Source organism: Amphiprion ocellaris, chromosome 6, assembly GCF_022539595.1.
Source record: "Amphiprion ocellaris isolate individual 3 ecotype Okinawa chromosome 6, ASM2253959v1, whole genome shotgun sequence".
NCBI lineage: Eukaryota > Metazoa > Chordata > Actinopteri > Pomacentridae > Amphiprion > Amphiprion ocellaris.
The window spans coordinates 11,573,718-11,592,267 of record NC_072771.1 but is presented as its reverse complement, the minus strand read 5'-3'; the positions used below and the strand labels follow the sequence as shown (position 1 = coordinate 11,592,267).

At 38.3% G+C, this 18,550-nt stretch overlaps 1 protein-coding gene across 6 annotated transcripts in view; it reads left to right on the top strand.

Moving 5' to 3' along the window:
• Positions 1-18,139, top strand: part of ppp3cca (protein phosphatase 3, catalytic subunit, gamma isozyme, a) — a 36,911-nt gene extending 18,772 nt beyond the window's left edge. The window contains exons 5-14 of one of the 6 annotated variants that reach the window (XM_023288170.3): positions 788-933; positions 1,140-1,279; positions 3,708-3,785; positions 3,869-3,963; positions 4,063-4,188; positions 4,948-5,025; positions 6,869-6,953; positions 10,020-10,117; positions 13,214-13,240; positions 16,226-18,139. In XM_023288170.3, coding sequence (XP_023143938.1) covers positions 788-933; positions 1,140-1,279; positions 3,708-3,785; positions 3,869-3,963; positions 4,063-4,188; positions 4,948-5,025; positions 6,869-6,953; positions 10,020-10,117; positions 13,214-13,240; positions 16,226-16,380 — 1,028 coding nt within the window. In that variant the 3' untranslated portion in view covers positions 16,381-18,139. The remainder of the gene's footprint in view (positions 1-787; positions 934-1,139; positions 1,280-3,707; positions 3,786-3,868; positions 3,964-4,062; positions 4,189-4,947; positions 5,026-6,868; positions 6,954-10,019; positions 10,118-13,213; positions 13,241-16,225) is intronic. The other 5 variants (XM_023288171.3, XM_055011709.1, XM_055011708.1 and 2 more) reach the window with 5 other exon arrangements.
• Positions 18,140-18,550: the final 411 nt, after the last annotated feature.

The following is an 18,550-nucleotide window of genomic DNA, read 5'->3' as shown; positions in this document are numbered from 1 at the left end:
TTGTGTGAAGGACGAATGAACCAGGGTATGTACAGGGCTACTCTTGAAAACATTCTTCTACCGTCAGCTGGAAGACTCTTTCCTGCCTCCAATGGCTGGATTTTCCAACAAGACGATGCTCCTTGCCACACGGCAAGGTCAGTTAAAGCCTGAATGGAGAACCAGAACATGGGAACCATGCCTTGGCCTGCTCAATCACCAGATCTAAATCCAATGGAACACCTGTGGAAAATCATCAAACGCAAAATGGAGAACCACAAGCCCAAAAACAAAACAAATTAGTTTGAATTTGTGCAACAAGAATGGGCTGCTGTGACAGCAGAACAGTGTCACAAGCTGGTGGAGAGCGATGCCAAAACACGCATCATCAAAAACATCAAAAACAATGGTTATGCAATCAAGTACTAACCCCTGTGTTTATCATGTGACTAAAACAGACAGAAAAGAAAACATGGAATGCCTAACAGCACGGTTTTTGGCAGTACAATGCCATAGCTATTGATGGAAGAACTGAAGTAATTTCGGTTATTATCAAGAAAACCATGGAACATGTCTAGATATCAGCTCCTAAATTAAGCTCTTCTGAGATATTGTGTTGTTATTATTATATTTGTCCAAACAAATGTACCTTTAGTTGTACCAGGCTTTAAAATTAACAAGAAATAGAAGAAAACAAGGATGATCTAATATTTTTTTTTACTATAATATGCAAATACAGATACAGAAATGAACAGCAAGAATTACATATTTTTTGTATTTTGTGTTTGTTGCTGTGTTTTTGCTGCAGGTAAAATTAAATACTCTGAACGGGTGTATGATGCCTGTATGGAGGCCTTTGACTGCCTGCCCCTCGCTGCCCTACTTAACCAACAGTTCCTGTGTGTACATGGTGGACTCTCACCGGAAATCAACTGCCTCGATGACATAAGGAAAGTAAGTGATCCCCACTGACATACGAAGTAGTAATGAAGCACGGAAGATCTATGAATCTCCATGGCTTTTTTTATATGGTTTTACTCATCTAAAATTACATTTGCAAAATTACATTTCCTTTTAACAGTGTGGTTTCCTGCTCGTAAGAATTTGACGTAAATCATACATCATCTCAAGCAAGTGTATTTGTGTTTTGTAATCAACAGTTAGACAGGTTTAAAGAGCCTCCAGCATTTGGGCCAATGTGCGACCTGATTTGGGCTGACCCTGGTGAGGACTATGGCAGTGAAAAGACATCTGAACACTTCAACCATAACTCCGTCAGAGGTTGCTCTTACTTTTTCAGGTATTACATTAAACTGCCTTCATCGTGCTGTAGTCGAACTCTGCAGAAGTACCACTGCCAGAGTGATACAAATACAGGATTTTATTGAAATATTAACAATGATAATGACCTATGATAATGAAATATAAAATAGACTGCATCACACAGGTCAGAGGATGGTGCATCACTTTTTGTAGGTTAAACAGCTTATTGACCCCCTCTGACCCCCTCCCAATTGGGGGGGTGGTCAGAGCGCAGGGTCAGCCATGGTATGGCGCCCCTGGAGCAGGAAGGGTTCAGGGCCTTGCTCAAGGGCCTGACAGTGGCCGCATCGGCGTTTGAACCTCTGGCCTTTGGATCAGTAGTCCAGAACTTAACCGTTGCGCCACGACTGCCCCCAAAATCACAAGACCGCAGTCTTACTTATCGTGCCACCGATCAGTCTAATGGGTTCTAAATACTCAATAGCAGACAAATAAACAACTTAATAGCACAATAAAATTAACTTATGTGCAGTTCTGTAGGTCAAAAGATATAACAGGCTGTTTAGAAAAGAAAAATCAAGCAGTTATTTTAATTAAACAGAATAGCACTTGCACAGGCAAACATTTTAGCATGTTAATGTCAGGGAGCAATTTTTAAAAATCTCTTTCTGAATGAAAGTCCAACCATTTATTGCCTTTGTTGATATCCTGTTGGTTACATCAGCTGTGTGTAAGTTCAAATGTAGCCACAAATGTATGTACAAAGAACAGAATAATGCATCTCTTCATTAAAACAGGTTTCACCAGGTTAACTAGGTCTTATTCTATATGTAGTTTGCTCTATTAGGTCTCCTTCAGGATAAACTGTAACATAGTTGATGATCCTGCTCATTGTCATCATCACACCAAAATGTATTTTTGTCTTATATGTGAGTTCATGACCTGCAAAGCTAATATAATTCTCATCAGCCTTAGCTGTACGTAGCTGTGTTTAGTGTTAACTAGCAAGTATTAGCATGTTCTAAATTAAACTTGAAGAAAATGGTAAATACTGTACCTGTTGATATCAGTTGGCATTGGTGCTGAATGATTAATAAAATTTCAAATTGATATTTGGTACAATGCAACTGGCAAACTTTAGGGTATACAATATTATGCAGCACGTCTCACACCTAAACTGCTATGTCAAGTGGTTTCACAAATTCATACCAACCTACTTATGCGACAGTTAACTTTACCTTACAAAATTATATTGCAGTTCAAATCGCAATCCCACTAAATGTCAGAAAAACTGCAATCAGACATTTTCCCCAAATTCTTTAGCACCAGTTAGCATTTAGCTTATAGCACTTCTGTGCCCAAGTACTGCTGACTGAGCTTACTAGCAACGGCGGTGTTAGCTTCCTAACATATTAGCACCAAAGTATGAAAGAGGTGACTGGTTCTTATAGATGCTTCATTAAAATGCTGTTTGATAGTAATGTAAAATGAGAATTAGTTACTCTATGTTTCACAAAAATAGGATCAAATGCCTAATCATGTAATTACCTTCAAATATTGGTATTGTTGTTTCTTTAAATGGATTCCCAATAAATTACATGAATTTATAAATGTGCTGATTTGGCTGTGTTTCAGCCTCCTCTCTCTGTCTGTAGTCACTATGCTCTTTAGCTTCTCCTGAACACAGGAGAAGGGTTAAGCTGATTTGTTACATGCTTCCAGTAATAGCCGATTGAAACTTAAGGATAGGTGTTGAAACTTTGTCTCTTTAAAGCATAAATATGTTTTTTGTTAGAGATTGTGTTATTCTGGCATCAAGATTTAGTTTTTTTTTTTAACTACAAATGTATATCAGTTTCACATATGACTCATTGATCTTGTTGATACTGATAATCGATGTTGACATTTGCCCTTAAAAAAAACCAACATATTGATGAAGTTTTAGTTTCTTAAGATTCAGTGGCACCACTGGGTTAATCACAATTTTAGACTAGCTAGTGGTTTAAGCTAAAGTAAGACACAAGTACTTGGTTCAGCTGAATCCTGCCTGGTCTTAAATCCGTAGAGGTGGTAACTGTAAGAAACGATCCACCTTGGCGTGATTCTGATTTGTGTACCCCCACTAATATATCTTGAGCTTCACTAGTGGATTAGTGGTACCCTAAAGTAGCCTCATTCAGCTGAGCTTGCCTGCTTTTCCTCTGGCTTTAGTTCTCAACTTTATGGAGCCCATAAATACTCAGATTTCTACCTCTGGATGCTCAGCATATTTAAACCCCTAGCTCAACAGGCCAGACGGCACAGCCTGCTGAAAATAAATATCAAAGTATTTCTTTAGGCCAACAACAGTCAATTGGCCTTGAGTGGCATCATGCTGGTGCTGTAATGGCTTAAGTTTGGAATAAGCTTTGACAGTGGTTTAACAGGTTTGCCCTCTTTTTCTCTGGTTCTCTTTCTCTTTGCAGTTACTCGGCAGTCTGTGACTTTTTGATAAATAATAACTTGCTGTCAGTAATAAGAGCCCATGAAGCACAGGATGCAGGGTAAGTGATATTTTGAAAATGAATTTTCAGCAGATTTTATTGTAGAATATACGTAATGAGGGTTTCTATTTGTGGCTGCACAGGTATCGGATGTACAGAAAAAGCCAGACCACAGGCTTCCCTTCATTAATCACAATCTTTTCGGCTCCAAATTACCTAGACGTCTACAACAACAAAGGTTTCTGTCATTTTTTCTCACTAATGTTGTTCTTCTTGTATTTACCAGGCTTCAGACCTTGAATCTCTCCTCCTATCTCTTTCACTCTGTCAATCCTAGCTGCTGTGTTAAAATATGAGAACAACGTGATGAACATTAGGCAGTTCAACTGCTCCCCCCACCCTTACTGGTTGCCCAACTTTATGGATGTCTTTACATGGTCTTTGCCTTTTGTTGGAGAGAAAGGTATGTTTGTTGTTTGAAAGTGAAAATGTAGCTAGGAAGCTAAAAATAAATGTTATATGCAGTTGTCTATGATCCAGTGGCTTTGTAGAATATCCAGAATTGTCCAGAGTAGGAGTGAATTTTAAAATGGGTCAGTTTACGGTAAATTGAAAGTGTGAAAAAGTGTACTTTTTCATTGTTCATTCAGAACACAGCTGGTGGAATTTTAACAGAGAGAGATGAACACAATTCACAATGAAATAGTAAATGTTGCTTGCTTTGTAAACCACTGAAGAGTCAGAAGTTCTTTTAGAAATAAATGCTTTGCATGTTTTAGCCAATTTACTCAATTTGTCTGCCATTATGCTCCTTAGAAACTTCCATATCTAAATCTGAAATTGCCATCTGGAAAAAAGCAGCCCAACAGTTGACAAGATGGAAACTGAAATGATCAAGTGCATAATGCCCTGGTTACTGCATGGTTTTACATTGGGACGTTTTTGTGGCTTTCCTGCTAAAGGCTAATTATTGTAAAAGGTGTGTTGGTTCTATCTCAACCTGCTGAACATCAGCAGAACATTTAGACCTACCATAATTTGTATAAATGTATACCTTTTAGACAATTGGGTTTAAAACGAAATTTAAATTTACTCTGAAAGTGTTCTTTTCCAGATAAAACAAACTTTCATAGTGAGGACAGGCAATGCCACAAACGTGCCTCAAACATATATTTGGCGCCAGTCTTAACTTAAGTTGTTTTGTGGCTTCTCTCCCTGACAGTGACGGAGATGCTGGTGAATGTACTGAACATTTGCTCTGATGACGAGCTCATGTCCGAGGGAGACGATCTTTATGAAGGTACATTTAAAAGAATGACAATCTGGACTTAGACCTTTTTCATTAGGGATTTGATTATCAGACTAGATAATTATCAAAATTGGTGTGTAGTATTTGTCCACTTATCCTTTTTTTTTTTTTTTAACTGATTCTCATCAAAAATTAATTTATAAATGCGATACAGCCATGCAGCTGAGTCCCCATCTGTAGTCTCTACACTGTGGTCTGTCTATCTGATTGGTTACACAATGTGGAAAACTGCCAACCTTAAAACCAACACTGAAAGATATATGCTGAAATGTTCTCTCTTAATTAAACATTTGTAAAAAAAATAATAATAATGAGTTAACAAAGGTAGATAATTAAAGTTTTGCATTGTTATTCTGAATGTCATTTTTACTTTTGATTTTCATGGCCCCAAATGTTGGTTACTGTTGACTATTAATAATCTGAATTATGTTGGCCCAAATAAACTATATTGGTCGATGCCTTCTTTTGATTTTGGCAATAGATAGTACACTGTACAAGGTGATGTTAATTTTTGTCACAAATAGAAATTGGCCAGCTGATACCTTCAAAATCTCTTATGGTTAATATGATTCAGTCTGCATGATACATTTAGATTTTTTTCTTGAAACACACACAAACACAGTTTGAAAATAGAGCTTTTGAAAAACTCCTTCTAGGTTGAATATATTCAGACTGTAATTGCGTTTGAAGTATTGATATATAGGGGGAAAAGGAGTTTTGGCTTTTGAGAGTCAATATGAGCACAGTTTTCTGCTTTGTTTACATGACGTGATTTTGTGCAGTGGCGGATGTGGGCAAAGTAGTGCTGGTGATAATGTTCCTAAAAGGACTTTTTACATGTTTACACACAAATGTACAATTGCTGTTCTATTAAATTTATGAATAGAGGCATCAGAAACAGTCCATACATATGATTCCCTCCTTCCATTGTTGGTATGAAAACCATTAATAGTGTTTTTCAGGATTTTAATAGGTCATTCTGGCTTTACGGTTAGGATTATATCACCGTCTGTTGTTTTGGCATGCTCTTGACAGAACATCAATTGTGTTTTTGCATGATGTGGACAGAGATTTTGTTTGAGAACGAAGAATAACCCGTTTTAAGAAATACCCATGTATGTGTAAACAAGGCCTGAATGGTAAGACGTTAGCCTGATAAATCTATGAGTGGCACCAAGCTCAGGTTAAGAGCTTTTAGTACGTTAGTTTAAAGAAGTTAACATTAGCTGTTATGAACAGTACCTAATCTGCTATAAATTTATCGTGATGGTAGATAGACTGTTCCTAAGAGATGACTGTTCTTGCAGGAAGCAAGTGTCAATATTACTCACATTTTTGTCTAAAAGCTTTAACAATTCAGAGATGTTGATACAATAATGGTCGCTTTGATCTAAATATATATAGATATGATATGTGTGCTCATTTGTGCACATTTACAGTGTTTAGATCGTAGACTTTCACCACAACCATCTCTGGTTCTTCTGGGAATCACATTTTTAATTTGCTTTTTAAATTAGATGAATTGAAAATGAATCCCAGCACACTCTTACTTGACATCAAATGCTGGAAGGTGATTTCTGCGCAGTGCTTCAGCATAATTCAACTTCTGTCACGTCTGGTGTTGATGAGAGAAGTCTGCTCCCTGAAGTACAGCCGCTCTGCACTTAGTTCATCTCTTAGATGTATTACTGCTTCATCCCTTGTTCTTTTCTCCCTAGTCTTTCAACCAGCATTTTTTGTTTTATTTTGAGTATTAAGTACTAAGAAATTAGTAGCAAAGGATGGAAACAGCAATGTGCTATGTTTTAACCTTCCAATTTGAAATTGTTCCCAGGTGGCACCTCAGCGATGCGTAAGGAGGTGATCCGGAACAAGATTCGCGCTGTGGGAAAAATGGCCCGAGTCTTCTCTGTTCTCAGGTCTGACCCTGTCTTTTACACTGTCCCTTTGATGATCCTATTCCCTTTTTATGATAATACTCTATCTGGAAACACGCTATGTTCATATATATGGCTCTCAGTGCAGTCAGCTGTCAGAATAGCAACATAAAATGCATTTTACCACAGGGCCAGTAGGATGCAGAAGAGTTGGTGAAAGGAAGGGAGTCCACAATAAAGCTGTGTTTGAGAACACAATGTTGGTCTGCCAGGATTAATGAGCTGGCACAAGATGAGTCACGAAGCACCTAGACAGTATAATGGCATTAGACATTATTCCGGATTATGCTGCTGCTGTTACTAGCTTGTCACACTGCTGCAAGTGGGTAAGATGTAGAGCAGTCTGTCTTTCAGACCAGTGTATATGGGTCAGTGGTATTAAATATACTGATACATTTCAGTATCTGAAAACATGTTCATCATCTATTTTTTCCATTATCATTTTTTTTTTTTCAATTTTCAAAATGTGCAATTTGCAACTTTGCAAAGCTTTGCAAAGGTCCGATTTCAGATGTAACCCACAGTCTCTTTTGAAGGAGTAGAGAAAATTTTTGAAAATACAATCACAAAAAAAATATTAGACCAACGTTTTTTTTCTTCAACTTCTTGTTCATTTCAATGCCTGGTACCACTAAAGGCATATTACCTGAAGAATACAATAAACACGACAAAAAATGCAGCTGATTAAATAATACTTCATGTCCTATTTCACATGCTTAATCTTAATTGTATTCCCAGGGTATATAAGAGGCCATTTCATGTCATAAGCAGCACTGCAGATGCAAAGGCCTAGAGTGGTTTCCAGCTTACATTGCAGCTGTAACCCAACCCAGAAGTTGTCAGCTCGCACATTATGCCTAAAACAAAAGAATTATGTGAAGCCACAAAGGCATCCATCTTGGCACTGCTGGAAATTGACATGAGTGAGAGACAGATGGTAAAAAAACTGGAGATCTCCAAGACAGCCGTTCATTACACAAAGAAAATACAAGCCCAACATGGTACTACCAAACTGCTAGCTGGCCACAACAGCCAACTTACTGGTTAGGAAGAAGCCTAGAGAAACCTACAAACCAGACTGTCTTGCCCCTACATTAAAACCTGAGGGTGGATCAGTGACGATCTGGGGTTGTTTCAGTATGGGTGGAACTAGCTGGCCACAACAGGAAACGTCTTTCTACCCCACCAGCTGACCATCACTCATTCGTTCTTGTGTCAGAAATTGTGGTCAGACCTCCAGGGACCTTAAAAAGAGTGGGCACTGGAGAAATGAGACTTGTTCGGCAAGGACAGTTGGAAACCAACTTCTTGAAGCTGGTCTGAAGTCACACAGGGCACGGAAGAAGCCCTTCATCAAGGAAAGACAGAGGAAAGCCTGGTTACTCTTTGCTGGGGATCACAAGGATTGGACTGTTGATGATTGGGCTAAGGTTCTCTTCAGTGATGAATCCAATTTTCAGTTGATGCCCACTCCAGCCAACTTACTGGTTAGGAGGAAGCCTGGAGAAGCCTACAAACCAGACTGTCTTGCCCCTACATTAAAACATGGGGATGGATCAGTGGTGATCTGGGGTTGTTTCAGTATGGGTGGAACAGGGCAAATGCAGTTGTGTGAAGGACGAATGAACCAGGGTATGTACAGGGCTACTCTTGAAAACATTCTTCTACCGTCAGCTGGAAGACTCTTTCCTGCCTCCAATGGCTGGATTTTCCAACAAGACGATGCTCCTTGCCACACGGCAAGGTCAGTTAAAGCCTGAATGGAGAACCAGAACATGGGAACCATGCCTTGGCCTGCTCAATCACCAGATCTAAATCCAATGGAACACCTGTGGAAAATCATCAAACGCAAAATGAAGAACCACAAGCCCAAAAACAAAACAAATTAGTTTGAATTTGTGCAACAAGAATGGGCTGCTGTGACAGCAGAACAATGTCACAAGCTGGTGGAGAGCGATGCCAAGACGCATGGCTGCAGTCATCAGAAAAAATGGTTATGAATCAAGTACTAACCCCTGTGTGTATCATGTGACTAAAACAGACAGAAAACATGAAATGCCTAACAGCACGGTTTTTGGCAGTACGATGCCATAGCTATTGATGGAAGAATTTCAGTGATATTGGTTCTTACCAAGAAAACCATGGAAAATGGCCAGCTCTTAAATATCAGCTCTTAAATTAAACTCTTCTCAGCTATTGTTGTTGCTATCATTATATTTGTCCAAACAAATGTACCTTTAGTTGTACCAGGCATTAAAATGAACAAGTAATAGAAGAAAACAAGGGTGGTCTAATCATTTTTAACATGACTGTATACACTACCATTCAAAAGTTTGGGGTCATTTAGAAATGTCCTTATTTTTTAAAATAAAAGCATTTTTTTTCAGTGAAGTTAACATTAAATGAATGAGAAATCCAGTCTAGACATTGTTAATGTCTAGACTGTTTACAACTAGAATAGTCATTTACCAAAATGACTATTCTAGCTGGAAACGCCTGACTATTAATGGAATATCTACATAGGGGTACAGAGGAACATTTCCAGCAACCATCACTCCTGTGTTCTAATGCTACATTGTGTTAGCTAATCATGTTGAAAGGCTAACTGATGATTAGAAAACCCTTGTGCAGTTATGTTAGCACATGAATAAAAATGAATTTTCATGGAAAACATGAAATTGTCTCCCCAAACTTTTGAACGGTAATGTAAAAGAAATGTTCACATAAAAGTGTGTTGACACCAATCTTTACACTGCTAACTGATCCTAAAAAATATTGCTTCAGCTGCTAAAATTGACACAAGTTGTCAGTGACCCACTTATAAATCCAGGACACATATTAGCAGTTTGGCTTGAAGCACTTACAACTGACAGTCTGTCACTCTTATCCAGCAGCGAGTGAGTGGACACAGGTTAAACATCCTGTGATGCTTGAACTCATGACCTCATAGCTGCAGAACAGCATCATAACCACCAGGTGTCTGTCGCCTTGTTTACTAAAATGTAATTTGCATGTACCTTGTGTGCCTGTGTTTCGTTTGTGGACTAGGGAGGAAAGTGAGAGTGTGTTAACACTCAAAGGCCTGACTCCAACTGGAACTCTTCCGCTGGGAGTGTTGTCAGGGGGAAAGCAGACCTTACAGACTGGTAAGTGTGTTCTACACTCAGTAATCCTACTCTTTGATTCATCCTTGGAAGCTGCCATTTGGCAGACTGTCAACCCTTAGGGACACTTTCTCACTCTTTGTCACCAGGCCTGTGTTGTTCTAAACACTGTATTTCATGGGCAAACCTGTTTTTTTCCTTCTTCATGGCAAAGAAGCGGTGTTACATGATCTGTTAATCCTCAAGCACATCAGTTCAGAAAACTATTCAAGACACTGGGTAACTACAGTGCACTAATACTATTTGTAAGCTATACTTACGAGGAAAGATTTGCAGTTTGAAAGGCAAACGTACAAACCTGAAAGTATACCGATTGATATTCATGCTAAGATTTAGGTAAGAAGATTGACACTGCGCTCAAGTTTATATAGCAAATCTGTAGCTGGACCCAGCACCTAGGCAGGGCTGGCTATCTTCGCATAAAGACTGGGAACAGGGAGAAACAGTTGGCTTTGCTCTGTCCGAAGGCAACAACCCCACCTCCAGGCACTTCTAAGGCTAACTGATGAACAAATTATACCACGTTTGTGTGACTCATTTGAAAAGCATTTTTTCAGGGCTGCTCAGAAGTACATTCACTGGAATAGGTACTTCATTGCCTGAAGAACACACACAAATGTTCAGGCCACCCTAAAACTGCATGTAAGTTCCTGCAGTGGAACATGGCCTCTTGTTTGTCTGTAATTGGGTTTTGTTGTCTTTACACAGTTAGATTAGCTGTTCAGCTCTGTTTTGAGGCTTTATGATGAAGAATAGCACAAAAAGCAAGTGCTGCAAACAGGAGTAGTACAAATTGTCTCATCTAGCTTTTAAAACTCAAGCAACTAAATGAATATTCCAAAATGTAGACACATTCGTTTAAGTTCAAGTAAGTAGATGTATAATGTCAAATAAAGGATCATGAGCGAGATATAAAGGTCAACATTACTGCAGTTGCTAAAATGTCAATATTAGAACACCTTCATGCAGTTGAAACCAAGCTGACAGTTTTGTTTGCTCCTTATTCCTGCAAAGAACCAAAAAGGCTTTTTCAGCTCAATCACAGTAGATCGTCAAAACGTGGGCAATGAGGTAGCTTGGTTAGAGTTGGGAATGTTCTAAATGTAATTGTAGCAATATACATATTGCAAAAACATCTGAAGCTAAACACTTTCCATGCTTGCTTCCAGTTTGTGAAGACTAGCTTCCCTGTTCTGCTAGTCTCTTTGAAAGGTTCTAGATCAATGATGCATGCCCGCCACAGGAAGCACACTTTGACCCCCCCAGGTGACAGGTCATCCTGCCACCTGGACGTGGCTACTGACCCTCTGATCTAAAGGTCAGCGCCTGGCTTTGTCCACCAGAGGACATGCTGAGAGCCACACTGGAAGCTCACAGAAGCTGCAGAGCAATCGAAGGAGAAACCACGTTATGGCCTTTCGGATACTGTCATTGTCCATGTCTGCTCCCTTAGCCATGGTTTTCAGGTCAGATAGGCTGGTTCAAACAAAGAGAGGGCATATGATTGTGTTTTCTTTATTATTAATCCACTATACTACTGCTGATATTATATTCTGATGTTCTGAGAGAATGCACTGAGGCACACAGCTCTGTCTGAGGACGTTAGGACAAACTGTTTTCCCAAGTGTAACCAACAACAAAGCACCTGCTGCTATGCTGTCCTGCAGAGGAAAAGTAGACGTGGCAAAAATTCATTATGCAGACTTCTGTTTTAACGCAACTCTTTCAGTAAGAATTCATAACCATTTCTCTGAAAAATATTTCTTGTGATTGAATTAGATGCTTTAAATAGACCTACACATCCGATAAGAAGCAAATTAACTAATTCAATATGTCGAGTTCCACAATGCCAAGCATCCATGTTAAAAGAGAAATATTCATAATGTTTGTTATGTTTCTAAAATTATATGGATCAATATATAATTGAGGGATTTTTGAAGTCCATGGGATATGTCTTGCATCCATTTTTATTAAAAATAAAAAAACTAATGTTTTTTATGTTATGATCATGGCTTTACAAATTCCATAATTATTTATTTTGGAAACTGTCACTTATTAATAAAAAAATTACTGAATATCACTAAAATGTCAACTAAATAACCATCTGAATTTAGTAACAACCACCTTCTAATTAGCTAAACAACAATAAAATGAGCTTATTTATTTTACAGATATTTCTTTTTTGGCAATATATCAAATTTTATATGGAAAATAACAAATTGTATCTGTGTCCTGGAAATCACTTTCAAATAATTTACCCATTACAAAAACACCTCTCAAGGAAGTGTGTTAATTCCAAATCACATGATCTGCTCCACATGATGTCATTTCCTCCTGAAGAAAAGAGTGGCAAGACTCCAAGGCTTTCTGAGTTATTTAATATAAAATAGTGTGTGAGTCAAGTGTGGATTTATCGCACGTCTACAGGTTTACTACATTATCTTTATAAATAACTTTCAATTTCAATTTTACTGAATTGTATATATAATATTTAGAAGAATCTTTGTCTAAAAATGCCATGTGGTGTTTGGTTGGAAGAAAAGAAATGTTGATTTTTAGGCCTGAAAACAGCAAAAAAATGTCAAGTATGATACCTGTCAACTATGTTACAAAATGTCCTGCAATCATATATTGATCCATATTAATTTTTTTTATTTATCATTGTCTCTGCCTGAATGAGCATCTGACTGCATGTGTGCTGCAGGTTTGGACTGTGCAAATGCGCCATCCTGCCTGGTCATTGTTGCCCATCTCGCTCCAGTTCTTAGATTCTTAGTTCTCAGCCAAATCCCCCCTCAACTCTCCACACCTAAGTCGTCACATGACCCTTTAACACCAGCACCATCTTAAATCTCCAACAGCCTTCTTCACTCTTACCTTACCGCCCACTCACTAATGTGTTTTGATGACATTTTACCCCTACATGACCATGAAATGGGTGTTGGCCTATATTCTGCTATCTGTTTATTACACTGGGGTTTGCAGTTTGATTTTACTGTTGCATTTGCTGTCTCTGGCTGCCTTTGATGACTCCCTTTCCAACCCCTCTCCTCTCTTCCTCAACTCCCATTAACATAGCTACCATTGAGGCAGCTAAAGCAAAAGGTATGCATTGGCTGTATGGCTCAAACCTTTTGTTTGTGTTTTGTGTGTGTAACTCACCCTTTAAAAACAGTCCTATTCTTAAAATGTGTAGTTTTATTGTTTATTTGTTAGTTTCCCCACTCTTTTTATATTAATGATTGCCCACTTACTGATAATGTATTACTGGTTCCTCTTGCATAATCAGTGTCTGCTGATCACATTGGTTCTGTTATTATAAAATGAGTTTGTGTTCTACTGGGTAGAAAAGCGTTAAAAGAAACAACAATATGACTGTATTTAGTTGCAAAAATTATGAAATAGTCTATTAAAATGCATTGAAAGAAACTGTTTTAACAAAATTGATTTCACCAGTGTTAGTTGAATCTGGCTTACGACTGATTTAGAAAAAGAAAGCGTATGTTACAAAATGTTTTGTAATTAGTTATATAGACTGGGTTTCAAACCTTGTCCTTTGTCGCTGTTGACAACAAGTCAACAAGGGACAAGAGTGTTGCCACATAGGCTTTAGTTGCCAAGTGTGGGTCCCCATGCAGAGAAAAGCCTGCTAAGACCTGGCTAAGATAAGACCAGGGACATCCCTGCCTGGGATATTCACAGAAACTAATCCTGTTACACCAGTTGGCTGTTGCTACACTGTCTGCTCCGTTTGGTTGAGTGATGATAGCTGCTTCAACAGGCCTCAACCTGTTGAGAAACACTAATTTTATCAAATCCACAAAATGAAAGAGATTTAGATTAGGATTAGATAAGATAAGGTAAGATATACTTTATTGTCCCCATAGGGAAATTTGTCTTGGACTTCTGGCGAAGTGCCCTAAAAAAAAAAAAAGAAGTAAGTAATACATATTCCATACATCATACATCACATAGAATACAAAAGTTATCAAACATGCAACACCATAGTGATTCTCAGGCGTCTCTTCAAACCCATATGTACCCTGTATCTCCTCCCAGAGGGTAGCAGATCATATTCTGGATAGATTAGGTGCGGAACACGTCAACAGATAGAAAGTATAACTTGACACGGACACAGCAAAGGGACTATTTATACAAGCAGTCTCACTTAAACAACACTACTATTCAACAGTTTGGGGTCACCCAGGCATTTTCATGTTTTCCATGAAAACTCACACTTTTATTCATGTGCTAACATTATTGCACAAAGGTTTTATAATCATCAATTAGCCTTTCAGCACCATTAGCTAACACAATGTAGCATTAGAACACAGGAGTGATTGTTGCTGGAAATGTTCCTCTGTACCCCTATGGAGATATTCCATTAAAAATCAGCTGTTTCCAGCTAGAATAGTCATTTACCACATTAGCAATGTCTAGATTGGATTTGTGATTCATTTAATGTTTTTTTTTTTTCAATTATCTTCATTGAAAAAACAGTTTCTTTCAAAAATAAGGAAATTTCTGAGTGACTCCAAACTTTTGAACGGTAGTGTAGGTGCTCCCAACTTTCTTGTCTGCTTTATCACACATCCAGAATAGACAAACTCAGACACCACTTAATAGAACCCACCAGTCATGTTCAAATGTGCTAATTCCAACTTACTTTAAAGTGAATATTGAGTAACTGGTACTTTTTAGCTAGTTATTTCCACGATTTAGCCAGTACTTTCAGCTAACGAACTTAACATTTAAATGTTAGTTTGTACCATTTAGCTGTTTTAGCTACTTATTTATCTCATTATTCTTATAAATTTTTTCAACGACCTAATTTTCACTTCTAGCTCATTATTTAGTTAATATCAACTACTTGATCATTATATGTAGCTAATTATATTTACTATGCAGTTACTTCATTATAACTTTTAGCTAATTATTTAATCATTACTCTTAGCTTATTATTTCAGCATTTAGCCATTGCTTTTAGCTAATTAGTAGCCAGTTGTTTAAGTAGCCAATTATTTAAGTAGCCAATTGTTTCCACTACTTCATTGTTACTTTTAGCAGATTATTTTAACACAATGTACCATTCAAAAGTTTGGGAACACCCAGGCAATTTCATGTTTTCCATGAAAACTCACACTTTTATTCATGTGCTAACATAACTGCACAAGGGTTTTCTAATCATCAATTAGCCTTTCAACACCATTAGCTAACACAATGTAGCATTAGAACACAGGAGTGATGGTTTCTGGAAATGGGCCTCTCTACCCCTATGTAGATATTCCATTAAAAATCATCCGTTTCCAGCTAGAATAGTCATTTACCACATTAATTTATTTATCATTCATTTAATGTTGTCTTCATTTAAAAAAAACTGATTTTCTTTAAAAAATAAGGACATTTCTAAGTGACCCCAAAATTTTGAATGGTAGTGTATATGCATTGCCCTTAGCTATTTTTAATTATTTGTTTGGTAATTATCAGCTTCTTAACTGTTAAATTAGCCAATTATTAAGACAAGTAGCCCTGCTTAGTAATCACTGAATTTAAATATGGTCAGTTCAATAGAGAACTAATCCTTCATTATCACAGATATCTGGTTGTGCAAGAGTGTCCTTGAGGGCCTTGTTTCAGAATAATCCACCTGTAAAACATTCACCTCTGAGTTTTCATTCTCTGTTTACCTTGATAACTTAAATGACTGATAAGTATGTCTGAACAGCGTTTACAAGTTTGCTTTTCATTTGCACATGTTTTCTGTCTGGTTCCCTTGGCTGTTTCGGGACATCACCGTAAGTCTATAAAGTGTGACGTGTTTTATTGTACTAGCTTGTCCCACTGGTGTTTGAACACTAGGAGTCATTGTTTACCTGTGCATGTTTTTTATTTGCGGATCATGTGTACTGTATTAGGCAGATACTGCGTTTTGTGCTTATCAGATAAAATTCCACAAGGAGTCCAGTTTGATTGAGGCTGATAAGAAGCTAAACAATGTGGCTGACAGCAAATACTTGCTGTAAAGTAGGAATATTACTCAAGGGTTTCCAGTTTCTGATCATTTTCTTTGGTGTCTCTTCTGCCCTTCAGCCATTCAAGGCTTCTCTCCTACAAGGAAGATTCGCAACTTTGAGGAAGCGCGTGGCCTGGACAGGATAAATGAGAGGATGCCACCACGCAAAGATGGCCAGCAGCCAGACGGAACCACCATCAACACCCCCAACAAGAACGGCACTGATGGATAGGCACAGAAACACCACTCTCCCATCTTCACACAACCCACACCACCTGACCCACAATCCCCAACTGCTCTCTCAATATCTTTCTGTCGTTCTTTCTCTGCCTGCCTCCTCTGTTGAAATTGCCTGTCCATCTTCTGCTCGCCTACAGTTGGAGGAGAACGGAAGCATCAGTGGATGCAAACAAAAGGAGGCCATCGTGCTGGGTAAACACGTCCTAGCTGCTAAAAAAAAAAAAAAAAGACAAACATAAGTTGTGACTATCTGGGGGAAAAATGTAATCTTATTTATTAAAGATGAAAGATAATAGTTATATTGTCTAATAGCAACAAATCATTAATTGAAGACGTTTTACAGTTGGTAAAATGTGTACTGCACACTGAACCTATACATGTCAAAATTATAAAGAAAATTTTATAAATTTGAGTTGATACAGATAGATGGAGCACTCATTATCAAAGACTTTTAATCACTTTAAGTGTGTTTTTTAATTGTTCTTCTCCATGTGTTGGATAAGGGAAAAGTAGAAATACTGTAGCCTCAGCAGCCTCATTTGGATCTTGCAAGGTTCTTGTTAAAATATGTTAGGCACTTGAGGTTCACATATAGTGCAGTGTATTCCTAAACGTACGTCAGTTGAAAGAAAAAAATATATGAGAGGTTGCGACAATAATGAGGGAATGAAACTTAAAAAATATCATTTGATACTTGAAGCAGAAATTTCAAAAAGACTTACACTGGTTGGCTGCAACAATAAAAAACACTGACGGGTAAAGGGAATATCTTTGATCGTCTTGTTATAATGGCACCTGACAGAGAGTGAGATATTGAAGTTGATGTTCTGGAAGCAGGAAAAGCAGTGGAAGGAAGGTCTGATAAATCACAGTTCCTTTGAACTCACGTGGGCGGCTGGGTGTGTCTTCCTCAGTTACCTGGACAAGAGATGACAGCATGGACTATTGGAAAAAGGCAAGCCAGTGGAAGCCGTGTGAAGTTTTGGACAATGTTCTGCCAAGACACTGTGGGTCTTGGCACCTATGTTGATGTTACTTTGACACCTACCTGAACAGTGTTGGATAAGACGAATCTCGTTACATGCCCTGATGGCAGTGGCCTCTTTAAACAGGATAATGCCTCCTGCCACTCCAATAACATTATTAAGGAATGGTTTGAGGAGCATAACAGTGGGTTCAATGTGTTGACTTGGCCATCAAATTCCCCAAATCTCAATCCAATCAAGCATCTGTTGGATGTGTAGGAAGATCACCCTATGCACCTACATCTTGGTGCCACCTTCAGAAGTCTGTGATGTCCAGGTCTTGACAGGTCTGAGGTGTTTTGGTGGCACGAGCTGAGCCTACACAATATGAGGCAGGTGGTTTCAGTGTTGCAGCTGATCAGAGTATAGTCTTATTTGTATGTTTCAAATAAATCCCAAAGATAGACACGAAACCTTTCCTGATAAACCTTTCCTGTATTAGTGTGCTGTGAATGGCACGGTGAAAGAGAAGGATTAATGCTTTGTGTGGAGTGATAGTTGGTGTTGCTGGCTGTTCTGTGCTGATTATGACTTGAAGGCAGCTAGGATGTTCTCTCTCCTGTGAACCAAAAAAGAAGAAAAAGGAATGGGATATCCCTTGGGAGATACACACACACACACACACACACACACACACACACACACACACACACACACACACACACACACACACACACACACACACACACACACACACACACACACACACACACACACACACACACATATATATGCACACACACACACGCACACACAGTATGTCTTACTCTATCACCACCACCAGGCCCATCAATACGTCAGCGTAGTTGGAAAGACTTCTTCTCGGGTTGAACACTGCACACACAAGAAAAACCAACTGACTCAAAATGGACAACTGTTCTCTTCAGTTATTGGACAAAACAGGAAATATTTGCAGATTTTTTTTGTTTGTTTGTTTCATGAAGCTGTGGACCTGCTGCCATACTGTCCTCACAACTGACTGATCATTATTATGTAGGATATTTCTGTGTATTTAACAGAGTTTTGGCAGTTTGATTTGATGTTTAATTATAAAACACTAAAAAAAGGTGGAGTGCTTTCAGGGCTTTCCTTTGTTTCTAAAGCTGTATTAGTGTCTTCATCTACTGTTGATTGAGT